This window comes from Brassica napus, chromosome A9 (assembly GCF_020379485.1).
Source record: "Brassica napus cultivar Da-Ae chromosome A9, Da-Ae, whole genome shotgun sequence".
Lineage (NCBI taxonomy): Eukaryota > Viridiplantae > Streptophyta > Magnoliopsida > Brassicales > Brassicaceae > Brassica > Brassica napus.
Window position 1 is genome coordinate 29,255,851 of NC_063442.1, and position 26,671 is coordinate 29,282,521.

The 26,671-nt window shown below is 36.1% G+C and overlaps 5 protein-coding genes across 6 annotated transcripts; 3 read left to right on the forward strand and 2 right to left on the reverse strand.

Moving 5' to 3' along the window:
* Nucleotides 1-623: 623 nt before the first annotated feature.
* On the reverse strand, nt 624-2,731 carry LOC125577941 (alpha-mannosidase I MNS5-like). 2 transcript variants are annotated; one of them, XM_048740136.1, is made up of 7 exons: nt 2,287-2,731; nt 2,089-2,170; nt 1,912-1,997; nt 1,746-1,846; nt 1,484-1,625; nt 1,263-1,413; nt 624-1,075 (listed from the first exon to the last, which is right to left on the reverse strand). In XM_048740136.1, exons 1-7 carry the CDS (start codon nt 2,469-2,471, stop codon nt 848-850), a joined length of 975 nt encoding a protein of 324 aa, XP_048596093.1. In that variant the 5' UTR covers nt 2,472-2,731; the 3' UTR covers nt 624-847. The 2 variants fall into 2 exon arrangements, with proteins under 2 accessions (XP_048596093.1, XP_048596094.1); XM_048740137.1 differs by having other exon boundaries at nt 2,264-2,408.
* Nucleotides 2,732-4,277: 1,546 nt separating this feature from the next.
* On the reverse strand, nt 4,278-8,350 carry LOC106367315 (alpha-mannosidase I MNS5-like). The gene is made up of 15 exons (XM_048740138.1): nt 8,111-8,350; nt 7,505-7,547; nt 7,344-7,409; nt 7,205-7,266; nt 7,030-7,129; nt 6,628-6,810; nt 6,450-6,498; nt 6,193-6,372; nt 5,941-6,061; nt 5,743-5,824; nt 5,566-5,651; nt 5,400-5,500; nt 5,138-5,279; nt 4,917-5,067; nt 4,278-4,729 (listed from the first exon to the last, which is right to left on the reverse strand). The coding sequence occupies exons 1-15, from the start codon at nt 8,275-8,277 to the stop codon at nt 4,502-4,504; spliced, it is 1,761 nt and encodes a 586-aa protein (XP_048596095.1). The 5' UTR covers nt 8,278-8,350; the 3' UTR covers nt 4,278-4,501.
* A 6,294-nt stretch (nt 8,351-14,644) lies between these two features.
* On the forward strand, nt 14,645-19,627 carry BNAA09G27880D (protein KINESIN LIGHT CHAIN-RELATED 3). The gene is made up of 3 exons (XM_013804192.3): nt 14,645-15,326; nt 16,786-18,576; nt 18,651-19,627. Exons 2-3 carry the CDS (start codon nt 16,799-16,801, stop codon nt 18,850-18,852), a joined length of 1,980 nt encoding a protein of 659 aa, XP_013659646.1. The 5' UTR covers nt 14,645-15,326; nt 16,786-16,798; the 3' UTR covers nt 18,853-19,627.
* A 185-nt stretch (nt 19,628-19,812) lies between these two features.
* Nucleotides 19,813-24,052, forward strand: LOC106367316 (WD repeat-containing protein PCN-like). Its single transcript, XM_013807057.3, has 11 exons — nt 19,813-20,096; nt 20,200-20,337; nt 20,436-20,715; nt 20,810-20,873; nt 20,970-21,083; nt 21,164-21,326; nt 21,498-21,645; nt 22,094-22,674; nt 22,747-22,937; nt 23,104-23,364; nt 23,459-24,052. Exons 1-11 carry the CDS (start codon nt 19,938-19,940, stop codon nt 23,760-23,762), a joined length of 2,403 nt encoding a protein of 800 aa, XP_013662511.1. The 5' UTR covers nt 19,813-19,937; the 3' UTR covers nt 23,763-24,052.
* An 893-nt stretch (nt 24,053-24,945) lies between these two features.
* On the forward strand, nt 24,946-26,294 carry LOC106367317. Its single transcript, XM_013807059.3, has one exon. The coding sequence runs from the start codon at nt 25,074-25,076 to the stop codon at nt 26,145-26,147; it is 1,074 nt and encodes a 357-aa protein (XP_013662513.1). The 5' UTR covers nt 24,946-25,073; the 3' UTR covers nt 26,148-26,294.
* The last annotated feature ends 377 nt before the right edge of the window (nt 26,295-26,671 follow it).

Here is a 26,671-nt window from a genome sequence, read left to right on the forward strand (position 1 = left end):
TTTGAGTATACCTTAACTATTTCAGATATTTACTTTTGACTATCTATATATATTTTCAAGTATTTAAACCAATTTAAAAGTATAATTCTTGATGTTTTATATATGTTAAATCTAAATATAATTAAATATATAAGTATCTGAATACTTCGGTTCGGATCAGATTTGAATCTCTAAATAACAAAACTTTGAATAATTTGAATATTTAATCAATTTATGTTCGGGTTTGGTACTATATTTTCGGATCGGTATCGGGTCTGTTCCTCGGATTCATTTTGCCAAACCCTAATAATTACATGAAAAACAAATATCAACATATTTTTCAAAATATACATCCGTGCAGGCGCGCAGATTAAATATTAACATATTTTTCAAAATATTTTGCTATCAATTTTGGTTCGGGTTTGGTATTACACTTTCAGATCAAGATCGGTTTCATTCTTCAGATTTTGATTTTTTTCAAGCACTAATATTAACATAAAAAACAAGTAGCAAAATATTTTTGAAAAATACACCCGCGCGGGTGCGCGGGTTAAAATCTAGTTTACATTAAACCCAATAAAGATTTTAAGCAACTTGAGAGTATTTGATGTTTGTTCATACTTTGGAATTGGTTCATGCAATGGTGAACTGAAACGACACTTGTATGTTAATCCCATAGTAAATAGAAAGACATAAAAATCCATGTCAAGATCTGATAATAATACATTAGACAGTGATACAACAACTCTATAATTTTCCTGTCCACCAAAACTTGTCTTTCCGTATTACTTTACAGTTTCTATTGATAAGCCCCCACTTCTTTCCTTGTATTCTGTTTTTAAGTCAGAAGTTGTAGTATGTAACTAACTTATAAGGGGTTCCACAAGCCGCAGAATCCAACTTCGCTGCAGGATCTTTGTCTACAAGTAGTGGCGTCGACTCCACACTCTCTGTTGCTCCAACACTTATGATCTATTTTCTGGTCAGGAACATGGCAAACACTCTCTCTATGTTGCTCACGAAGTCTAGAGTTTGGAGCTACCGATGGACAGACCTTCATTGACAATGCACTTGCTCCACTTTCCCATTCTCCACTCTGCAGTAAATTTCTAGTTACAAACAGAGAAATGACTAATATTCCATAAAGACTCAGATTCGATTCGTTTAATATATCAACTAAAAAAACAGCATCGCCAATCGCCAATGCACACTAAATAGACAGTGCCAACTATGCATATGTCTTATATCTTTAAAAACGATCACAACTAGAACAAGAGCCAAACCTTTGAAAACGTCCAGTTGCCAGAGAAATAACTTTCTGGTAGTTTCTCATGCCAGGAGCTCATAACCTGTATAGGATGGCCCTCGGTTGTAAATATATAATTCCTTTTGGCCACGAATGAATCATCAAAGAGGAGATACAAGTACTTGCACCTGCAAATGTCAAATAAAAAAACAATATGATGAGCTGACTTCTGAATCGTGGAGGGAATGGTAATCTTACGTTTCAGCGAGAAAGAAACTGTGCTGATGATCTTCCAGTTGCATGGTCGTCACATCTCTAACACTTGCAAATCCCCCTGCCACCTTCGTATACCGATTAAGAGATTTTACCATTGCTTCACCAACATCTAGGTACCATGGATCTGCAAAAACAAAAACAAAGGGATGAAACAGCGATCTATTGTCTACGGAGGTTGCTTCAAATGAGGTGGTTCACATTATAAACATCATGCGAGACAAAAAGAAAAAAAAAATGCAAAAACCTTTTGTAGCTTGGTATAGGTAGAACGTGGATTCTGCTAACTCAGGACGCAGTGGATAGTACCTCTCAGTAGGATGTATCATTTGATGATCCAGTAGATACCTGAACAAAGATTTGTTCAGCATCCTTTAGCCCAAACATCAAACTTGAAATCACTGATTGCATACCTTTCAGGTATAACACCAAACTTCTCCCATGCATGGAAAAACTCCCGGTGCGAAGAATTTGCAGCTGCGACATCCCCAACAAGAACCTAGTAGTAAGAACTTGAGAATGACAACCAGAATATCCCCTTTTTATCTGTTCTTTCTAAGGCATTTAAGTGATCCATTCATTCATTATACCTGTAGACCAGGCCAAAACGCCTGAAGACTTGTTAGCTGCCAATAAGTTGGTTTCCCACTCCACATATTAGCTTCATGGTACCTAAACAAGGTAGATCACCTCATTACTATATCTAGCAGTTTTCATTTTGGAATAATAGAAGTCTTAATCTCATAGTGGATATTGTGGAAGTACATTTCTTCAGGCTAGTATATTACCAAGGCCCATATCTGAAGTACTTCTGAGATGCCAGATACGCAGAACGAAACATTTGCCAGTAATCTTCTTTTCCAAAAAGAATATAGGCCTTCATGAGGTATTCATAGAAAGAATCAACCCCTTTAAAAGACCAGAAATCTATCTTATTAAAACTGAAGTACAAAATGAGATTGTTTGGAAACATGTATATGAGTTTAAAAAATAAGAGTGTTTGGTAACATGGATTGTAGTCTTTTAAAAAAATATTACTTTTGTTTGGAAATAAAGATAGTAGTATTTAGCAAAAAAAGTAATGGGCTTATGTTATTAAGAAAAATTGAAAGTCCATCATATTATAAGAAATTATCTATTTGGGTCAGTTTTAAAATGAGTCAAATCATTTAAACTTTTTTTTCAAAACTAACCATAAAACAAAATTTAAACTTTATATACATATTTCAAATCAAAATAATAATTCAAAATTGATTTACATCATAAATTAATTGAAAAATATACATATATTCAAAAATGAATTTTTACTAAACTCTTTTTCAATAACCATTACTTTTGTTTGAAAACAAGGATAGTATTATTAAGCAAAAAATTAATGGGCTTATGTTATTAAGAAAAATTGAAAATCCATCATATTATAAGAAACTATCTATTTGAGCCAGTTTTAAAATGAGTTAATCTAATTGCCTAAAACTTTTTTTTCTAAACTAACCATAAAACAAAATTTAAACTTTATATACATATTTCAAATCAAAATAATAATTCAAAATTGATTTATATCATAAATTGATTGAAAAATATACATATATTCAAAAATGGATTTTTACTAAACTATTTTTCAATAACCATTATAAAAAATGTTGTCAACATATATATAAGAAAAATACAATACGAAGCCCAATTTGAAATACCAACTCAAATTATAGTTTTTATATTTCATATTAAGTTTTAAAAATATAATATATGTAATTATTTATATGATGGTACATATAAAATATGATTAATTATATGATGACAATATACGATACATAATAATGACTAGGGATAGACTTTCGGTTACCCATACGAGTTTGGTTCTGATCGATTTGCATTTCAGATTTCCGGGGTCAAAGATTTCAGCCCTATTAGGATGTTTCTAAATTTTGGTTTGAGTGTGATTCAGACCTTTGCGGGTTTGGTTCGAGTTTGGATCCATTTAAATTATTTTTAAAGTTTTAAATCATTATATATTTTAAATTTCTCAAAATCTATAAATAAAATAATATATTTCCTATAAATTTAAATAACATATGTCAGAATACCTAAGCTTAACATATCAATTGGCATTTAAAATTTTTGGATACAAAATCAATAAATATTTTAAGTATTTTTGGTGATTTGAGTATACCTTAACTATTTCAGATATTTACTTTTGACTATCTATATATATTTTCAAGTATTTAAACCAATTTAAAAGTATAATTCTTGATGTTTTATATATGTTAAATCTAAATATAATTAAATATATAAGTATCTGAATACTTCGGTTCGGATCAGATTTGAATCTCTAAATAACAAAACTTTGAATAATTTGAATATTTAATCAATTTATGTTCGGGTTTGGTACTATATTTTCGGATCGGTATCGGGTCTGTTCCTCGGATTCATTTTGCCAAACCCTAATAATTACATGAAAAACAAATATCAACATATTTTTCAAAATATACATCCGTGCAGGCGCGCAGATTAAATATTAACATATTTTTCAAAATATTTTGCTATCAATTTTGGTTCGGGTTTGGTATTACACTTTCAGATCAAGATCGGTTTCATTCTTCAGATTTTGATTTTTTTCAAGCACTAATATTAACATAAAAAACAAGTAGCAAAATATTTTTGAAAAATACACCCGCGCGGGTGCGCGGGTTAAAATCTAGTTTACATTAAACCCAATAAAGATTTTAAGCAACTTGAGAGTATTTGATGTTTGTTCATACTTTGGAATTGGTTCATGCAATGGTGAACTGAAACGACACTTGTATGTTAATCCCATAGTAAATAGAAAGACATAAAAATCCATGTCAAGATCTGATAATAATACATTAGACAGTGATACAACAACTCTATAATTTTCCTGTCCACCAAAACTTGTCTTTCCGTATTACTTTACAGTTTCTATTGATAAGCCCCCACTTCTTTCCTTGTATTCTGTTTTTAAGTCAGAAGTTGTAGTATGTAACTAACTTATAAGGGGTTCCACAAGCCGCAGAATCCAACTTCGCTGCAGGATCTTTGTCTACAAGTAGTGGCGTCGACTCCACACTCTCTGTTGCTCCAACACTTATGATCTATTTTCTGGTCAGGAACATGGCAAACACTCTCTCTATGTTGCTCACGAAGTCTAGAGTTTGGAGCTACCGATGGACAGACCTTCATTGACAATGCACTTGCTCCACTTTCCCATTCTCCACTCTGCAGTAAATTTCTAGTTACAAACAGAGAAATGACTAATATTCCATAAAGACTCAGATTCGATTCGTTTAATATATCAACTAAAAAAACAGCATCGCCAATCGCCAATGCACACTAAATAGACAGTGCCAACTATGCATATGTCTTATATCTTTAAAAACGATCACAACTAGAACAAGAGCCAAACCTTTGAAAACGTCCAGTTGCCAGAGAAATAACTTTCTGGTAGTTTCTCATGCCAGGAGCTCATAACCTGTATAGGATGGCCCTCGGTTGTAAATATATAATTCCTTTTGGCCACGAATGAATCATCAAAGAGGAGATACAAGTACTTGCACCTGCAAATGTCAAATAAAAAAACAATATGATGAGCTGACTTCTGAATCGTGGAGGGAATGGTAATCTTACGTTTCAGCGAGAAAGAAACTGTGCTGATGATCTTCCAGTTGCATGGTCGTCACATCTCTAACACTTGCAAATCCCCCTGCCACCTTCGTATACCGATTAAGAGATTTTACCATTGCTTCACCAACATCTAGGTACCATGGATCTGCAAAAACAAAAACAAAGGGATGAAACAGCGATCTATTGTCTACGGAGGTTGCTTCAAATGAGGTGGTTCACATTATAAACATCATGCGAGACAAAAAGAAAAAAAAAATGCAAAAACCTTTTGTAGCTTGGTATAGGTAGAACGTGGATTCTGCTAACTCAGGACGCAGTGGATAGTACCTCTCAGTAGGATGTATCATTTGATGATCCAGTAGATACCTGAACAAAGATTTGTTCAGCATCCTTTAGCCCAAACATCAAACTTGAAATCACTGATTGCATACCTTTCAGGTATAACACCAAACTTCTCCCATGCATGGAAAAACTCCCGGTGCGAAGAATTTGCAGCTGCGACATCCCCAACAAGAACCTAGTAGTAAGAACTTGAGAATGACAACCAGAATATCCCCTTTTTATCTGTTCTTTCTAAGGCATTTAAGTGATCCATTCATTCATTATACCTGTAGACCAGGCCAAAACGCCTGAAGACTTGTTAGCTGCCAATAAGTTGGTTTCCCACTCCACATATTAGCTTCATGGTACCTAAACAAGGTAGATCACCTCATTACTATATCTAGCAGTTTTCATTTTGGAATAATAGAAGTCTTAATCTCATAGTGGATATTGTGGAAGTACATTTCTTCAGGCTAGTATATTACCAAGGCCCATATCTGAAGTACTTCTGAGATGCCAGATACGCAGAACGAAACATTTGCCAGTAATCTTCTTTTCCAAAAAGAATATAGGCCTTCATGAGGTATTCATAGAAAGAATCAACCCCTTTAAAAGACCAGAAATGAAATTATATCAGAGCTGCTTCAATCTAAGTCACATGTTAGTATAAGGATTCTGCATATCTCTTGGAAAGAAAAAAATTGCCACTGGAACTCTTCTGAGAATGAATAACATACCAGCTCCAATACCGGAGGAGTACTCTAGCCATTCCCCAGTTACCACATCTAATGTTGTCCCAAGCAGATCTAACGAACTGCGCATCCTCCATAGCTGACGAAGCGCACGTAGTGCAGCTGATTCAAATCTAGGGTCACCAGTGAGCCGTGACAATGCTCCCATTTCAAGAATAAGAGAACCTAACGTGTAAAAACGCATATCAATAAACACCATGAACACATTTGCACAACCAAATTCGTCAAAGAAAGATACATACCACATCCTGAAGTGCTTGTTTCAGTTGTCTCATTCTCCATTACTCCTTTCTACCCACATACATTATTTTGGTTCAGAAGCCTTTTCCAAAAATTCTTTTAAAAAAATCAACATCCAGGATTCTAGATGCATTGAAGTAAACTTATTTTTGGTGCAGGCCATAAGTTACGTTTCAGTACCTTAAAGTTAATCCATGCATAGGGTATTCTTGTGGGTGTTTCAAACGCTGGTAAAAAGCGTTTTCCAAGGTCTTCGGCTAAACGAAGAAGCTGATTGTCGTAGGACCCCTGGATCAACCTATTAGTTGGATCAATTGCAAGAAGATGAGCAGAGATAAGTCCTCCAAGAAGTCTTATATTGCACTACAGATCAGAAGCGAAAATAGCACCAGTTAGAAGCATCAGAATACGAGTAATCTCATTTATGGAACTCGGGGACACATCCAGATTAGTGAAGGAAAATTCAACAGAATTTTAACTTCATATCAAAGTAGTTCTAAGAAGGAATAACTTTAACCATTTACTAAAGTACAGTCTTATGAAAGAGCAAATAATTAAGCTTCGTATGATTTAAAATTTTACCTCAAAAAGGTTGACCCGTACATCTACATCGAATTTCAGATTTTCAGAGAGCCAGAGAACCCCCTTTTCAAACTCTGTCTTGTTTCCCAATATAGCAAGGCTGGCACAAAAAGAATCATGTGAAACCGATATTGAACAACCCCTTAGGGAATGCTTTCAATTTTGCATAACATACCTGGACAAGGATTCAACAAGTGTCACAGCTGATCCATTATAACCTGTTGGCAGGTGTTCAAGCTAGAAACCAGAAATATTGGAGTCAGACTTTTGCTAAAAATCGTTTACAGGTGCTCAAAAGGAGCTAGTAAAGTTACCTTGAGATTTCCAAGCTCACTGAGAGAGTCGGTGAAACTTTTTGTAATTGGCTTTAACTCATCATGCTGTTGGAATTCAGAATGCAATGAAATTCAGAATCACAGCAGCCAGAATTTGATCATACTCTTACACACGATAGGTTGACGTAGTTGACACTAACCGGGAATGCGTAAGTCATGTAGTTGTCATACGCATGATAGAACCTGTAAAACAACATGACCACCAAGTATGAAAAGATTAACTTTGTTTGCTCTCTTCTTATTTCTTTCTCTCTTATTGTATATTTCCTTTCATTTCAGCATTCATGGTTTGTTTGAGCATTAAAGTTAGGAACTGCACCCACATAGTTCTCACAAATACTATAAAGCTAACACAAATGATACAATGAGACGACCAAACAGACTAGTGCGCACGAACCAGCAAATATCACAACTGAACAAAGCCTAGATCCATCTAACTCTCTCAAAAAAGTGTTGGTGACTCCTAATGAAACTTGACCACAAATGAAAAGATTGCAGATTTGAATGGGGTTTCGGTAATTTCTCAAACACCACCGCCGAACAAAGAAAAAAGCATTCAATGTGATAAAGATCTGATACCACCCGTTCAGATACAAAAATCTCTTACAACGCAAACCAAAAAGACCGAACCCACAAAGGATCAGCTTGAATTAGAGCACATGTTTAATTACCTAATCCCAAGAATGAGCTAAAAAAAATTCAAAAAAATCATAAAGCATTGACAGACTAAAAACAACGCTGCTTACATCTCGCGGACTTTCTCTCGCATTTGTTGCTTCTTGACGTCGTCGACATGCTGCGAGGAGGGGTCGATGAAGAATGCGAAGGAGATAAGGAAGCATATGAATACATGCTTGGGACGAAACATGGCCAGGCTACAGGAGAAGCTAATAAAATCGATGGCGATGTGCATTCATCGTTATCCACGCTATGCTGCGTCTGATCTCGAATCGTCAGCTAGATGACAGACCAACGCGACTTCTCTAATTTGGGGATTTGTTCCCTTTTAATTTACCGTTTTGCCCTTTTTACTCCCAACAACAAAAAAAAGCGACCGACCAAGACAAGAAAAATTTGAACTCTTACCCAGTTGGACTTTTGACTGAATAACAACAAAGTTACATAACAACTGAATTAATTAAAAATAATTGAAACAAAAATTTAAAAGTGGACAATTCTCCTAAATATTCCATCCGTTTCATAATTAAATGTCACACAAAACAAATATTACTATAGAATTTTAATGCAAATTATACTTACTTCTGAAAATTAATTGTAAACTGCATAAATTTTATAAATAATTTTATTTATCTCAAATACTATTGATCAATAAGGTATAGTTAATACTCCATCCGTTGGTTTTACATGATCTTTTGGAACTATATTTTTGTTCCAATATATGTGACGTCTTCCAAAAATCTATGTAAAATATAGCAATAGTAGCTTTATTTACCCTTTACATTATTCATTCTAGTTAACAAATTCAATTCATCTACCTTCTACGTTAGTTAATGAAAGAGGATAGTAAAGGAAATATATAAGATGTCTTGTTTTATGTGAAAAGCCATAGAACATCATATATATAAAAACAGAGATAGTAACAATTTAAGACATTTCAATCACTTTCTTAATCAATGTGACACTTATTAAACATATATAGAGAATTTATTTATTTTTGTCTCAAAACTAGCATTCCAAGCTGTAAATCAGAATAATAGCTTTCATTATTATCCCCACTCATTAATAAAGCAAAAAAAAAAACATAAACAAAAAGAAACTCGTCAGTTGAATGCTCTCTTTCTCTCGACATCGATCATGGTGTCCCCACCGTCGCAACTGCCGGTGAAGACCAAATCACAGTGAACCTTCTCCATCAACACTCTTAACATTCAAAACCGTAAATTATAGATGTAAATTTTGAATATTTCAGATTGAAAATTCAAATTAGAGTTATTTGGTTGGAAATTTGGGATTTTCTCCTCGTGACTTTGATTTTCGAAAAATTATGAGAGTAGTAGTGGATGCTCTAAGATTCATCTCTCAATTTCTTATTTGTTATACTTGATTTGTTCATTCTTATTTTGATATGTAAATTTGGATTGTGAGGTACCATAACGAAGTCATGTTTAACTAGTGGTTTGTGAACTTTTTGATTTAATAAAGTCCATTATATGTTTGAATTCGTTGTTTTACTTATTAGGATTTCACATATTGCTTGTGAAATTTTGTGGTTTTGTAGATTTCAAAAGGATATATAAAGGTCTTAGAAAAGCATTCCAGAGGATTCGATAGGAGATTCATTCCCTACCAGACTAGCACTACGTAAGTTAAAGTATCTTATTGGTTTAGAGCCGAGCAAAGCAGTATCAATAAACCAATATTTAAATGTTGGTTATATCAATACTGTTAAGAGGATTCTCAAACGAAAAGAGCTCAAGAGAATCTGAGAGACATTTATATGATATGTGATCAAACTCAGTGAGAGGAATTTAAAATTATTAGGGAAGATACTCCATGCCTTTCTCAGTAGATGCATCACAACAATGAAGAAAAATGAAGTGCGGTTTCATTTTGGAGCTCAGCCATTAAGATTCTCCATTAGGGAGTTTCACATGATGACTGTAGAGTTGTAAAATGTGTTCGTCACGTCTATTAGCATATATCTATTTATCCACTTATTGTTTGTGGGCTTAGACTGGCCATGTCCATTAAAGACCGAACCCACTAACACTCATATTTTTATGGGCTGTCATGGGTCCATAATGGACCATATATGAAGTTTTTAAATTTTAATTTATAAACCTAGAAGTACATATACAAGTTCATAAAATTAAAGTTTATCCATAAATCAATTAGTATAACAATACTTAAGTTCAAAAGAAACACATAAATAACATAAATTCATACATAATTTCATAACTCATAAGTTCAAACTCCATAAATCTATTAGTATAACAATACATAAGTTTAAAAAAAAACACATAAATAGCATAAATTCATACATAATCTCATAACTCATAAGTTCAAACTCCAAAAATGTAATAAATGCATACCTAAGTTCATATAAGAAGCATAAGTACACATAAGTCTAAGCTCATTTCTTATCTTCTCTTCCATCTTCCTCCAAGTCCAGTTCATCACCTAAGCAAACAGTCACACACAAGCAATTCATCACAAGTCCAAAAGCCAAAGTGAAACCCATAAACCATTCAAAACAAAAGAATCACATTTTATCTCTAAATCACAATACTGGTCACATCAGAACTAAACTCAATTCACCAATAATACAAAATTAACCACAAGAAAATTGGCTACTAGAAACACATAAACAACGCATAGTCTAAAACTCTGAAATAGTTGCACTATAATGTAGCTCATTACACAAGACATGAAAACAATCGACAACAAAACCTTAACTAACTGATTTGGTTGTCATATTCAGATATTATCATCAATATGCAATAGTGTCATCGCTTAATTTACTAGTTTAAAGCGAGTATCAGTAAGTTGCATGTTCCTAACCTATTCACATACTGATCATCTAACCAAATTCAAAAATAAAGAACTTACACATGAACTCAGACTTGACATGTTTCCTTAGCTTCTTCTCCAACTTCCTCCAAGGGTTCAAAACTCACTTCATCACCTAAGCAAATTTGATTATCAGTTTCAAGTACAAAGATAACCAAATTCAAAGATAAAGATGAAAAGAACTTACACTTTACATTGATTAACAATGCTATATAACCATTGTCCAAGACATTTTAAACTAGTATATTGCAACAGAGACTAGTATATAACCAAAGACTAATCTAAGGGTTGCTATCAAACACATTAGGAACAATCTAATGATCAAGGAACTTACAGTCTAAAGAGTCAAATCCCATTAGCCAATTCATTGCGCAAATCAGTGTTCGAACATTCGAAGGGAGAAGGCATCTTATATATTTGTTCAACACGCGGCTTCCAATTCTGAAGGATAATTCTGAAGCAACTGTTGTGATGGGTATGCTCAAGACGTCACATGCCATTGATGAGAGCTCCTTAAACCGATTATCATTGTCTATCCAATAGGAGAGAACATTAAAATCTTGAAGGCTATCATGTCTAAAACATGTTCTTCTAGGTACTTATCCATGGCTGATTTCCCACTACCACCAGCATTCTGTGAGAAGAAAGCGTAATACCTATGCAAACCGAAATAAAAGTAGTAATGATCAGAACTTAATGAACACAACGATCAGACCTAAATAAACACAGTAACGAACAATGCAATGAAACAAGCAAAGTAAGTAAAAAGCTTACATCTTATCCTGGTAAAGTGGTATGTGTTGCATGCTTTGATCTTGAAGTTCCAGCCATGGTTTTATTTTTGTTCTTCTTGTAAACATCAAACAACTTCTTCAGCTTCTTCCTAATATGATCCATTTTCGTCTTACTTGTGGCTGCATCTAAAGTTGTGAAGCAATATTCCAGAAATGTAAACTTCAGCTTTGGATCAAGGACGGCATCAATGGCTAAGATGTCACAATACTCCTCTCAATAATTATCGAACTTGAGCTTTACTGAAGACACCATCTCACAAATTACTTCATCCCCATTGAACTCATTTGCTCTCAGCCAGTTCTCAATCTTCCACACTTGCATAAAATAGAGATTAGATGTTGGAAAAGAAGAACCAGAAATCAGATTGGTCATCTCAGCAAATGGAGCCAAGAAATCGCAAATCATTTATGCCCTCTTCCACTTCTATTCACTTGGACAGAAATGATAAGTTGCCTCAACTTCAGCAAGATGGTGGAAGGCATCTCTATACATGATGTATCTTTCTATCATACGATGGGTGGAATTCCATCTTATTGCTACATCCATAACCAACCCTGGCAACACACCATTTCCTTTAGGTTCAATAGCCACTGTTTCCACACAACTCTCAAACAATTTCTCTCTAGATTCAGTCACTTTTACAAACTTGAAACTCTCTCTTATTTTCTCCAACGCTCCATCAATAACACTCAGTCCATCTTGAACTATCAAGTTCAAGATATGAGCAACACATCTTACGTGGAAGTACACTCCATTGTATACCAATTCTCTTTGAAGCTGCCTCTTGAGAATGAATTGCTTGTCATTTGCTGAAGCATTATCGATAGTGATTGTGAAGACTCTCTACTCTAGCCCCCACTCTTTCAACAACTCCACTATCTTCATTGCTATAGCACCACCAGTATCAAGAGGAGGAAATGCTTAAAAGCCGAGAATGCTTGGCATCAGACTCCAATCTCCATCTATGTAGTGAGCCGTCAAAGTCACATATACTCTTCAACTGTAAGAGCTTTCCATATGTCAATTGTTAAGCAAAACCTTCCTCGAATTTCATTCAATTGTTGTCTCAGTTTCAGCTTCTCCTTCTCATATATCTTCAAACAGTCGCTAGTAGCTGTAATCCTACACCAGAACTCTATACTAGGATTCACATAAATAAGTGCTTCCCTAATTCTTCTATACTCAACAAAAGAGTATGATAAGTTATGCTCAATCAAGGCTACTACAATCAACTCACGAAACACATGCTGATCTATCTTTCTACCAGTTCCAGGTGTACCAGGGACAAGATTCAAAGTACAGACTTTCATATGATGCAAAAGACTCGAGGTTCAACTCCTACGCAGGTTTAAGCAGTAGTTGTGTTTGCAGAATTTGCACTAGATGTCATTTGTGCCATCTAAATACTTCTCTCGTATTATATTATAATGCTTCCAACATTTGGAGTGTATGTGTTTACCTCCTTTTTTATGTGGGTTTCAGCTGTGCTCATGAGAGTATCCTCCACTCCTACTACTTTATCTTCATCTCCATCTGAGTTTTGATCCATCAGCTCATCCCCACTCATGTAGTATATGTCATTTAGGTTCATAATATACTCCTTGTCCATCCAGAAACAAAAAAAAAAAACAAAAAAACAAAAAAACAAAAAAAATGATTTCATAAACTTATCAAGTAAACAAGCAATGAAAATTTATAAATCCATAGCTTAACTTATCAAGCAGACCTATCAAACCAAACAAACTCATATTTTAGTGATTTCAATGACTAAACTCATATACCAGAAAATGATTGCAGTGACTAAAGTTAATAAGTTAAACTAAATCTCAACGATTTAAGTGTGATTGGGTTTGATTATTGTTGTTGTGATTGGATTTGATTGTTTGTGTAGATATATGAAGTATGTGTTGTTATTGTTTGTTTTAATGTTTTTGAATTTTGTTTTTTTTTGTGGTTTATTATTGTTCATTATGTATAACAAATTTTATTAGTGATCGTTTGATGATCTTTTTGTTTTCACTATTTCTAGATATAGATTTCAAGTCATTTTAATGTCTAATTGAAAAGAGAAATAAAACAAAAAACTACGAAGATAAAAAAAAAATGAAATTTTGAAGATATCAAAAACAATCTTTTTGGGACGAGTATAACAAAGTGAAGAAGGACCCGATCTTCAGCCAAATTGTGGAGATCAATGACCATAGTTTTGGGACTTTTATTCACTTCATTAACAAAAAGCTTATCAATTCAAAGTTTCATAATTTGTGGTTTATCTGTGCACGGAAGTTTTTACGCTTTTGGACCTTAATTTTAAGACGTAAACAACGTATACTTTGAAGTTGGATGAATGATAAAAAAAAATTGTAATATGATGCTTAAATGAGGTGGCAGACTAGAATAAAAAAAATAAAGAAATAACATTTTAAAGTTTGTAACAAACGGTCGTATTGAATACGATGAGAGTAGTTCAATGAACTTATGACTTTGATAATCAAAAAGAAAGAGAATATGAAGATAATTGTGTCTTTAAATTCCTGCATAACATATATTATGTATTATAAGCTTTGTGGGTGAGTGTGTTTTAGTTAAATTGATATTTTTTTCGTTTTTATTTGGTATATTAGATATTTTAAGCTTACTAATCAATTTTTGAATATTTTGTTTGAACAACAATTTGACTAAAAAAATTATTTTAACAAATTTTTATTCATTAAATGTTTATGTATATCAATATAATTTCTTGTAATTTTATTTATTAAATGTTTATTCATATCAATGTAATTATTTGTAATTTTATATGTTTTATAATTTCTTGTAACAAATTATTTTAACAAATTTTTATTTATTAAATGTTTATGTATATCAATAAGTTAGTTAAGTTGTTCTATTTTAGTAAACTTTTATTGTAATTTTAATGATTTCGGATCTTTCGTTTATATATTATAATGAATTTGAAAATGAAAACTAAATTTAAATTATATTTTGTAATTTTATAATCTGTAAAAATCTTACATTATTGAATTTGTAATTTATAAATCGCAATTAAAATCTTACTCAACTATATAACTACAATAATAAATTTAGTTTGATAATTTTTTTAATAAATTATAAATATTTTTTAAAATATTTTAATTAAAATCAAGAAAAACTTATAATTTATAAATATTAAATAAAATGTACATGTTAGGTTGTACTATTGATTTTAAAAGTAATTAAAATATATAAATGAATAAAATAACCAGTTATATTATAATTATACTACATGTTCACTTTTCTCGTAAAATCAGTTTTTCCAAATTTAGGTGAATTCTTGATTTCTTTTTTTTTGTGTGAAAACACCATTAAAATTTCAGTTTTTTTTTTGGTGAAAACGAAATGACAGCGCAATATAGAAGAGCATGGTGGCATGAAAAAGAGAAGGAGAATAACTTTATTTCTCTCTCTTCCCGCTCCTCCCTCTCTCCCTCCTCCTTTGACATTCTACCAGAAAAGAAAAAGGAGTTGAAATTTCAACTCTTTCGACCTATTTCTGGAGGGCTTATCGTTTCTACAAGCACCATTCTTCTCCCCAAATTTTCATTTCCTTTATTCTTGTCTCCTTCCGAGGAATCCGGTTCCGGCACAAACCCAAAACAGGTAAAGGAAAATTGTTTTTGTTTGTTCCCTTCTTTGTCCCCTTTCGATTTCTCTTTTTCTTGTTCTGATATTTGTCATTGTATGAATAAACAAAGGGTACTGCCTCATGTTTCTCTTACACAATAGCTTAGCTAACATGTCATTAGGTCTGAATAGCGATTTGCGTTTCATGGTTATGCTAAGGCCATCAATGCGTTCTCTTTAACATATACTAGATTTTGACCCGCCCTTCAGGGCGGGTATATTTTTTGTTTAAAATTTTTTAGTTTTTATAATTTTTTTTGTAATCAAATTTGTGTTAATATTAATTTAATTTGATAGAATATATACATAAATTTGGTAAAAATAATTCAATTTTGAATTTATACACAAATATAAAATTTAATTTATTTTAGCAAATCTATGTATCTATTCTATCAATTAAATTAATATCAAACACAAAATAATAACAAAAAATACAAATATAAAACTAAATTTCACAAAAAAATTAAAACAAAAAATACCCGTCAAAATATAGTTTCTATTAAAAATCCACTTAAACCCGTTAAACTCCATTTAAACATTATGTATTTTGTTAATTGATAAATTTAGTGTATGTGTAAAACTTTTCAGAATTAGAACAAATTAACGTCTAGTCCAATAAATTCTAACTTCTTGAGCTGATATGTAAGTTATGTTGTTGTAGTGTGATAATGATTTTTTTTTAAATATATCAAAGTTAATTATAATCTAAACTTATACTGTAATTGTTGGTGAAAAATAGTATTTATTTTATTTAGTAATATTAAGGGTGAGAATAAAAGTGAAAAATATTTTACATATATAGTACTATTTTATTCTCCACATAAACAAAACTCTTGAAGCTTGAGGTTGTCTTCTCCAATAATTCAGTCGCTTCTGATTTTTTTTTCGTTTGATTTACCCATTACACCACCAGCGAGAACCATAAACCCATAATACGACATGAATCCATCCGTCTATCTTCACCTTTCTCTGACCATACCAAGAGCTAACTTCACGCAAAGATCAATGTGTTTCGTATTGTAAACATTGATCACAAAACAATACAAATGAGAGATCACGTTTATATTTAGTCGGACATATACTGCATTTATTTTCATAACCGTGGGTTTTAGTTAGTATAACTGAGAACTATGGATCCGAAAATATAGGAATTAAGGAGAGGTTACGATATTATCATATGTGGTTAGTGTTTAAATATAATTAAATACAGTTACATAAAGAAAATAATAAGTGACTGTTTAAATAAATAGTTGGACTCAACTATTATCAATTGGTCATGTTCCTAATTTAATAGTATTGATGTATTCTTCAAGACTCACAATTCGTTAAAAAAAGTTTCTTTTTTTTATGAAATTGCCAACCCGATTTTGAGTTCTTGAGCCCCTCTATGGATGGTGTTTTTTTTGTTTATGGTTGTGTATGTTTTCGTTTTCAGAGAGGAGGAAATAATGGAAGGAGGAGGAGGGTCTGTTAACGAGTTACATGGCGATTCTAGTGCTGATATTGCGTTTGACTCAACGATAGAGGAGCTTTGCAACAATCTCTGTGAACTGGAGAGCTCTAAGCAGTCTCCATCAAGGCACATCTTTGGATCCTATGGTGATGATGAGTCAAAGATTGATTCTGATCTCCAACACCTCGCTTTAGGAGAGATGCACGATTTAGATATCACCAAAGATGAAGAAGGAGAAGAAGAGAAGGAAGTGGCAAAGCCTGAAGATTCCGAAATGGCAAGACCACCAAGTGCTGCTACTAAGTCAACCTCCTCAAAGTTGGATACTGAGAAACAAGTCGGTAAGAAGAACGCGAACATACCTAGCTCAGGACTCAGTAACGGCACGAGGAAGAAGAAAACAGGAACAGCAAAGTCACTAAACGGAAACGAAGAGCCATCATCTGAAAACGTGGAGCTGGCACGTTTCTTACTGAACCAAGCGAGGAACTTGGTTAGCTCCGGCGAAAACATCAACAAAGCTCTCGAGCTAACTCTCCGAGCTAATAAGCTCTTCGAGGCTTCCGCAAACAACGGGAAGCCGTGTTTGGAATGGATCATGTGTTTCCATGTCACAGCAGCGATCCACTGCAGGTTAAAGGAGTACAACGAGGCGATCCCGCTTCTTGAACGTTCCATCGAGATACCGGTTCTCGAAGAAGGCGAAGAGCACGCGCTAGCCAAATTCGCTGGTCTGATGCAGTTAGGCGACACTTACGCGATGGTGGAGCAGCTAGAGAACTCGATCTCCTGTTACACCGAAGGGTTGAAGATACAGACGAAGGTTTTGGGAGACAACGATCCAAGAGTTGGCGAAACGTGCAGATACTTAGCTGAAGCTCTGGTGCAAGCGTTACGGTTTGACGAGGCTGAGAAGGTTTGTCAAACGGCTCTCTCTATACATAGAGAGAATGGTTTACCAGCTTCGCTCGCGGAGGCGGCAGATAGGAGGCTAATGGGACTTATCTGCGAGACCAAAGGAGACCACGAGAACGCCCTTGAGCATCTGGTGTTAGCCAGCATGGCTATGGCGGCGAACGGACAAGAGTCTGAGGTTGCTTTTGTTGATTCCAGCATCGGTGACTCCTACTTGTCTTTGTCACGGTTCGATGAAGCGATCTGTGCTTACCAAAAGTCTCTCACAGCGCTTAAGACATCAAAGGGAGAGAACCATCCAGCTGTTGGTTCGATTTACATCCGTTTAGCTGATCTCTACAACCGAACCGGGAAAGTTAGAGAAGCGAAGTCTTACTGTGACAACGCTCTTCGGATATACGAGTCGCATAGCCTAGAGATTTCTCCTGAGGAGATTGCTAGCGGTCTTACGGATATCTCTGTGATCTACGAGTCTATGAACGAGGTGGAGCAAGCTGTGACGTTGTTGCAAAAGGTGCTGAAGATATACACTGACTCTCCTGGTCATAAGATGATGATTGTGGGTATCGAAGCTCAGATGGGAGTGTTGTATTATATGATGGGGAAGTACTTGGACTCGTACAACACGTTCAAGAAAGCTGTCTCGAAGCTACGTGCGACGGGGAAGAAACAATCGACGTTTTTCGGAATCGCGCTTAACCAAATGGGTTTGGCTTGCGTTCAGCTCGACGCTATAGAGGAGGCTGTTGAGTTGTTTGAAGAAGCCAAGTGTATTTTGGAACAAGAGTGTGGTCCTTATCATCCTGAAACGCTTGGATTGTACAACAACCTTGCAGGAGCTTATGATGCAATTGGCAGGTACTTACTTGTGTTATAATGTCTGTTTCTAACTATTGTGCCTTAAACAAACTGCGGTTGGGTTGTGATTATAGGTTGGATGATGCAATTGAGCTGCTAGGGCATGTGGTTGGGGCTCGAGAGGAGAATCTAGGGACAGCGAATCCTGGAACAGAAGAGGGGAAGAGAAGGTTGGTCCAACTATTGAAAGAAGCTGGTAAGGTTACAGGAAGGAAGGCTAAATCCCTCCAGACTCTAATTGATTCTGATCTCATGACTTTCTCAGCTCTTCGTTAATACATATCCTGTTGTTTACCTTTTTCTTCTATATATAGAAAAATGTGCATACGTTATTTTTTGTCATTTGTGATTATTGTTTGTGGAAGTTCATTTGTCTTTGATTCGGTGTACTTTGGATAACACTCTCACATATTTGTTTTAATTGTTGAATGAGAAGATCATTACCACTTTAGATAACTGTTAAAGTCATGTTCATCTCATAAAGAAAAGACAAGTATCCATTTCTCTTGTAGCTTTGTTCATCTACAAATATAACAATAGTTTTACTACATATTTTTAGTAGCTAACCCAGAGAGTAACCACAAGCGGTTTGGTTATGTCGTGAAATACTAAGCACTTGGAAGATGGAAATAGCTGGGGGGGATGCACGAACTAAACATCTAGATTTTACTGATACTTTTTGCTCACTCTAGTACTAGCCATTGGTTATTCTCGGATCTTCTCTGTTGTGGCCTGACTATCAAAGGATTGACAAAAGGTATACCAAGTGTGTTTCCCTATGCAAACATTGTCAACCTACACTTACATATTGATCTTTTGAGTTTCATCTTTACTAAGTATCTCATTCATATACCATACAACGACTGTATTCCTCCTCACATTTGAGCAACATTATCAACCTACAACCTTCTAGCTTCATTTTGGATGGGGAAAACGGTTTACGGTTTTTTTGGTTTATGATTTAGTTGGTTTCATGTTGATTTCCTCGAATGTGAATAGCCTAATGTCACCTTACCTCCTAACACATTGATCGTTTGTTGATATAATACATTGGTGGTGGTGTCCAAAACGTATTCTCAAGATAAGCAGAGTGGTGTCCAAAAACTTAATGGTAATATCGAAGCCGCTACCTCATCTGGAGGCTCTCAAAATACCCTTCACAATATTTGATGACGTGGCAATTGACAACGTAATTAAACCAACTTTATGCCCCAAGTAAGTCTCTTACCAGGTCAACCCGACCGCTTTTAAACTGCCGCTCCAAAGCTCGTAACCAAAAAACCCTCGAAAACCCTAAAACGGCGCCTATTTCCTTTCAGTATTTTCTCTGAGAAAATACTCCTCCTCCTCCGTTCGCCGCCATGTTTGAGTACCGTTGTAGCTCCATCGACTGGAAGCCTTCTCCAATCGTAGCTCTTGCTACCAGCCCCGACGGTTCTCAGGTCGCCGCAGCTCGCGAGGACGGTTCTCTTGAACTTTGGCTCGTCTCTCCCGGTACTGTCTCCTGGCACTGTCAACTCGTACGCGCTCTTATTCTTCTCTTCCAGTTAACAAATTTTCTATAAGATTCATGAAGTATATATCCAGTTAATTTGTGTTTTTTTACTTCTATCTTGAGGTTAGATCATCCATGGAGATCCAAAATCGAGAATCTCGCACCTTGCCTGGATTGGTGTTGGTTCTAAAGGTTCCTCTATGTTACTTTCGTCTAGCATAGATGGCACGATTTCAGAGTGGGATCTTTTTGACTTGAAGCAGAAGGTTGATATCACTAAGCTAAACCTTCTAGCTTCTTGTATTGTACTTGACAGGTTTTGCTTGTTAATCACTCAATTCTATTTATCAATCTGATTGTATAGGTCGTATTAGAGTCAATTGGAGTATCAATCTGGCAAATGGCTGTGGCTCCTCCCTCCATTAAAGCAGGAGGTAAAGGACCTGAGCTGATTCAGAATAGACTGAGTGTAAAATCAGATGACGAGGAAGAAAGTGGAACTGAAGATGATTCGCAGTTGAACGAGAAATCAGAGGTCTGTGATAGGCATCTTGCAGCTGCCTGTGATGATGGCTGCGTGAGGATATATTCTATCTCTGAATCCGACAAGTTAACTTACTATAGATCGTTGCCTCGGGTCAGTGGTGAGACATCTTCACGCCCCCCCTTACTATACCAATCATTTTGATCCTTCGTTGTTATATCTGCTTAGAGCTTTATGGATCATTGTTTTTACAGGACGTGCTTTAAGTGTGACGTGGAGTTTGGACGCACAGAGAATCTTTTCTGGCAGTAGTGATGGGTGAGGATATTTTTATTTTACGTTCTATGCTTATTTGATTGGAAAGAAGGCCACTTGAATGTTTTTCTATTTGTCTAAGTAAAAAATTATTTGTAGGTTGATAAGATGCTGGGATGCTAACCTCGGCCATGAGGTATATAGAATTACTGTTGGACTTGGAGGGCTTGGAAATGGGTCCGAGCTCTGCATTTGGTCACTTCTTGCGTTGAGGTATAAATTATTGTGCTCTTATGTTGGTTTTGTGTTTTATTTTTTTCTCTATTGCTAATGACCTACATTTTATTCTCTAGATGTGGAGTTCTTGTCAGCGGAGATAGTACAGGAACTGTCCAGTTTTGGGATAGCCAACATGGAACTCTTTTGCAGGCGCATTCTAATCACAAGGGTGATGTCAATGCTCTTGCGGCATCCCCAAGTCATGACCGCGTGTTTTCTGCAGGTGCTGATGGGCAGGTAAATGATACTACTGGTGTTTTCTCTCATGTGAATTTTAGTTGACAATTGTTGTATCCTAAAGACTGGTTTCCCTTTGACGAGACATGGGACTTAAATAAAGTAGAGAAACATATGGTTTGACCAATTTTAAGGTTTTTTTCTTTCTAATACTCTGTCATCCATTTGTAGCTTATTCTATATAAGCTCGCTGGTGGTACATTTAAGTCGCAAGATTTGAACCCTTCTTCCACCATGAAGTGGGATTATATTGGTTGTGCTAGGGCTCATACGCATGACATCAGAGCTCTAACTGTGGCAGTGCCAATAAGTTCCGAAGGTCAGTAGCTTCTTCAGTTGTTCTATTTTTTTTTTCCACTAAAATTTGCAATCAAAATTCATGCTAGAGTTGAAGGATCACATACACAGAGAAAACTCAAAGCATTCAATAGAAGATGATCAGAAACTAGAACACAAAATGCGTTAGAGTTTCTCCCTTTGTTAAAACATATAAACCTTGACTAACGCAGCTAACCTCCGAGCTCTTTTGTCGCCCATAATCTCTTACATGTGCAAATATTCGTTTTCTTTGTGTCTATTGCATTCAATACCTAATTCTATTAAACTACTTTATAATAATCACAAGAAAAGAAACCCTAGCATTGGTTTTGGGCATGGGCCATGATGCGTATCAGGATTCATATGTGAACAATGTTATCCTGTATCTAGATCTAGAAGCAGCCCTTCTTTCTGTTATTTTGTGGTTGTTAAACTTCCTCCTTTTGCAGGCACCTTTCCAGACAGTTATGCAAAGAGGAAAAGTCGTAAACAGCGCAAGAAGGACAAGCCGACTGGTTTCAGTTACCATAAATGGGCACACTTGGGGGCTCCAATGCTCATTTCAGCTGGTGATGATGCGAAGCTTTTTGCATACTCGGTTCAAGAGTTTACTAAGTTCTCTCCACATGATATATGTCCTGCCCCTCAGAGAGTACCTATGCAGATGGTACATAACACAGTGTTCAATCAGACTTCTCTTCTCATGGTTCAGGAATCTTGTTCTTTAGATATTCTTCGTATTCACATAAGCAGTGATTGTAGTGGGCGTATCTCCACCAAGCCATTAGTTCGTGTTAAAAGTAAAGATGCCCGGAAGATCATATGCAGTGCAATTTCTAACACAGGATCACTTTTTGCGTATTCTGACCAAATTCGCCCAAGCCTGTTTGAGCTGGAGAAAAATAAACTTGGAAAGAATCCATGGAGTCCCAACAGAAAGCGACTCCCCAGTCTTCCATTTGCTCATTCCATGGTCTTCAGCTGTGACTCCTCTCGGCTGATAATAGCTGGGCATGATAGAAAGATATATGTATGTGCTAATTTTTCTTTTACTTGCTTGTCCTTATCAAATATCTGAACTTTATTTTGTTGGCTCTGGCAGATTGTTGAAATTGATAACATGGAGCTATTAGATACTCTTACTCCACGCCAGGAAGGCCAGGAAGGCCAGGAAAATGATTCTCCTCCTCGTGAGCCTCCAATTTTAAAAATGTATACTAGCTCAGATGATCGTTGGCTAGCTGCTATCAATTGCTTTGGGGACATTTATGTGTTCGACCTGGAAACACAGAGGTAAACATTGTTGTGATCCCTATCTGCTTACAATATATATTAAGACTTGTTCACAGTAGTACTCTATCATCAGAGCATTATGAATATATAAATATGGCTTTGCATATATCCAAGCAGCTCCTTGTAAATTTCTTCTCATTCAGGCTTTGATTATGACTGATTACAGGCAGCATTGGTTCATGTCAAGGCTTGATGGTGCATCTGTTGCAGCCGCTGGTTTTCATCCCAGGGACAATAACATGCTTGTGATCTCAACCTCTTCAAACCAGGTCTTTGCATTGGACGTGGAGGCTAGAGAGTTGGGCAAGTGGTCATTGCGACATACTTTTTGTTTGCCAAAGAGCTTCCAAGAGTTTCCTGGTGAGGTCGTAGGGCTATCATTCTCTCCATCACCGAGCTCATCATCTGTAATCATTTACAGTTCCAGGTACTAAAGATTTATTATCACCAATGACAACTTGTGCTCATAAGTAAAGTAAACCGTTCTTATCGCGACCCTTGTATTTGTTGTTGCAAAGCAGAGCAAAGTGTTTGATTGAGTTCGGGAAGCCGACAGAACAAGGCGAAGAGATGGATTTGACATTCGGCAGCATTGGGTTGGAGAAACTGGGAAGCGGGAACAGAAAGCGTAGGTTGGAGGAATATAAAAAAGAGAGCAAGAAGGGTAAGGAGAGAGAGACGTTTGAAATGGGAACGTGGAAGCATCCGGTTTTATATCTAAGACATCTATCAAAAAGTGCAACATTGGTCGTAGAGAAACCATGGATAGAAGTTATCAAGGGTTTAGATTCCCAGCCAGTTCACAGACATATATTCGGGACATAAGGGAGAGGCTCTTTCTCTGAAGAGAGTTTCCATTTCAATTTTTGAAGTCAAGCTTTACGCATTAGAGAAGTCGAAGAGTGTCAGTGGACGAAGAAGTATAGTTGCTTTCTATATGTTGTGCAATATTATATGCTTCGAAGGATTTTGTAAGAGCCTCTCAATTAGTCTGTTTTTGGTTTTGTTGTTTATTCGTTTATTTTAACTTTTAGCTTGTTCTATTCGTCCTTGTTAGATACTGAGTTTTGCTAGCTCATAATTTTATTGAATATTAAGAATCTTTTTTTTGTTCACTTATATGTTAAAAACTTTTAGTTGCCGCTAATATGGGGACTCTGCTCATTCCAACGTAATTAACAGTACTTGATGTAAAGATTAGTCGACAAACTAGCGATAAGAAGTGATGATAAAATCATCTCATAAGGTTATCTTAACTAGAATTTATGGTAGGATCCGTTACCATAAAAAATGGTGGATATGGGACCAATTAACAAATCTCGCAATCATCAAAAGACAAAATCTTTAACATGCATGGAGCGTTAGGCTCCACAAACAAAACGTAACACTTTTCTTATAACGGATTCCAACCCCCTTTTCCCCTGAATTCAGAATCAAGAAAGTACAAGAGAGATGAGCAAAACCACCACGAAAGCGGAAAGGTTATATGTGTCGACCAAACATACGATGTTAAACGGCAAAGCCAGAATCTCAAGAAAAAAAAGCTATTAAGACACGTACGAGAAAAGAAGCCCCCAGACGTCAACTAAAAAATCCCCACGTGTCTCTCCTTCTTCTCCCACCGTTGCATGGTTCAGACACACGCTGCAACTGCCTCGTGTTCCTCCCCCGCGACCAATCACTTACAGACACAAACATCTCCAACAACCAAAGACGCCAATAACGCTTAACAAAACTTTGAATATACATTGCATGTAGTAAAAAAATTACTAAAGTTTAAACCAAAAACTGGTGATAGGTGTAGGCACGCATGACGTCCAGCACCAACACGCGTTGCGGTGACAACCATTGTGATTGGTGAACCGAACCACATCCCATAGCATCTCTTTGTAAAAAACGGCACATTAAACTTACTTCTCCACACGTGTCCCTATCCCCAACCCTCACTAACACGTACCCATCCTTTACTCTCCAAATGTCTTTCTTCCTTAATATTCGCCTCTCTCTTATTGGCTCTTCACTCTCCTTATTATAACCTTCACCTCTCGTCACCTTCTCTACTGATCTCTCAACATCCATCTTCTTTTTTCTTCCTTCTTCTTGTGGTTGAGTTTTGTTTTCCTTTAGTTTGACGCAATGATAAAGATACTCAGCCCTCATAACTCTCACTCGACCACCACCACAACTCTTAAAACAGCTGAGATCTTGTCCAAGTACAGACCTATTGCTCCTAAGCCAGGGACGACTCCTCAAGTTAACGATAATGACTCTTCTTCTTCCTCTATGTCCCACAAGATCAGCCAATCTCCTTACCTCCGTAACCTCTGGCCTCAGCTTCAAGCTCGTCCCACGAGAACACGCAAGCGAGGCCGAGGCGGCATGGGTCCAACGTCTCCTCTTTCGTTGAAGAGACACAAGCCGTCATCATCTGCTTCTACCACCACTACTACTCCACAACGCGTGTTTGGCCCTATTAAAACGCTGTCGTTTCAGGCTTTCTCTCACGCTGGGATACCTAACCTCGCACAAGTTGGCTACGCCTTGGAGAATGGTGGCTCTCCTGCTTTGGTGACTCTGCCTCTTCTTCAATGCTCTCCTCCTCCTTCCAAATGCATGGAGCCAGAGATCAAAGTAAAAGAAGCCATTGATCTAAACAAGACCGCTGAAGTGATACAAGAGAGAGATTTCTTGAAGCAACTTCAAGAACCTATCACCACAACAACCACAAGCAAGGTCATAGCGCCTCAGGCCATAAGACCGGTTTGCTCAAGGATCAACGTAGCATGCATTAATCCACTAACTAACCCATCTCAAATCATCAAGAAGTCACCTCAAGATGTGGAAGAGGAGTTCGAATCCGATGACTTACCAGCCATAATCTCCGATGCCAACAACAGAGTCAGGCTCGTGAACTCGGCATACAAGGAAATGATGGGGCAGCCTGAGTGCTCGTGGCTAGACTCGATGGTAAGAGGGAAGAGGATTTGTGGGGAAGTGATGATCCGTTGCTGTGAAGCCAAGATTCCGGAGAACAATGGGTTCTCTTGCTGGGTGAGGATAGAGTGGGGGAGAGGCGGTAAGGAGGAGTTTGTGCATGCCTTCTGCGATGTGATGAAACTTGAGTGTGATTCCAAGGATTACGTCTTTACGTGGAGGTTCCACACAACCACAAGAGAAAACTTGTCGACCAAGCTGTCATGCTTAGTTTAGGGTTTGGAGTAAAAATGTGGTGTTGTTCTTTTGTAGTGGTTTAGCGTAATGCAATGGCGTAATGATATATAATATTATAGTTAAATATGTAAATCTCGGTTAGTTATAGTTTATGCTGTTACAATACTCTATGAAGAACAACGTGCTGAGAATGCTTTCTCTCGTGACGAAACATAACTATTCAAAAGCAACGTGGCTCACAGATTTATATAACTGTGCTTCTTACACTAACATGCAACAAATTACAGCTAACGAACTTTGTTTATCAAAATTTTTTATCATCAAGCCTAGAATCTGCCACTTTACTACAACTTTGTTTAGAGACTGAAGAAGATTTATGTTGGTTTTACTCGTAGTTTTGCCCGAGTAACTTAGAAAAAAATCTTTCAAGTCAAATGAAACTCTGTATCGGAGCAAACTGCTGCATGTCATGTCTTCAATGCCTGCTTAGGCTGTTCTTGAGCACAGCTTTCAACTTTTCGATGTCACCAGCCTCTTCCATGGAGAATAGATTCAGCATCCTT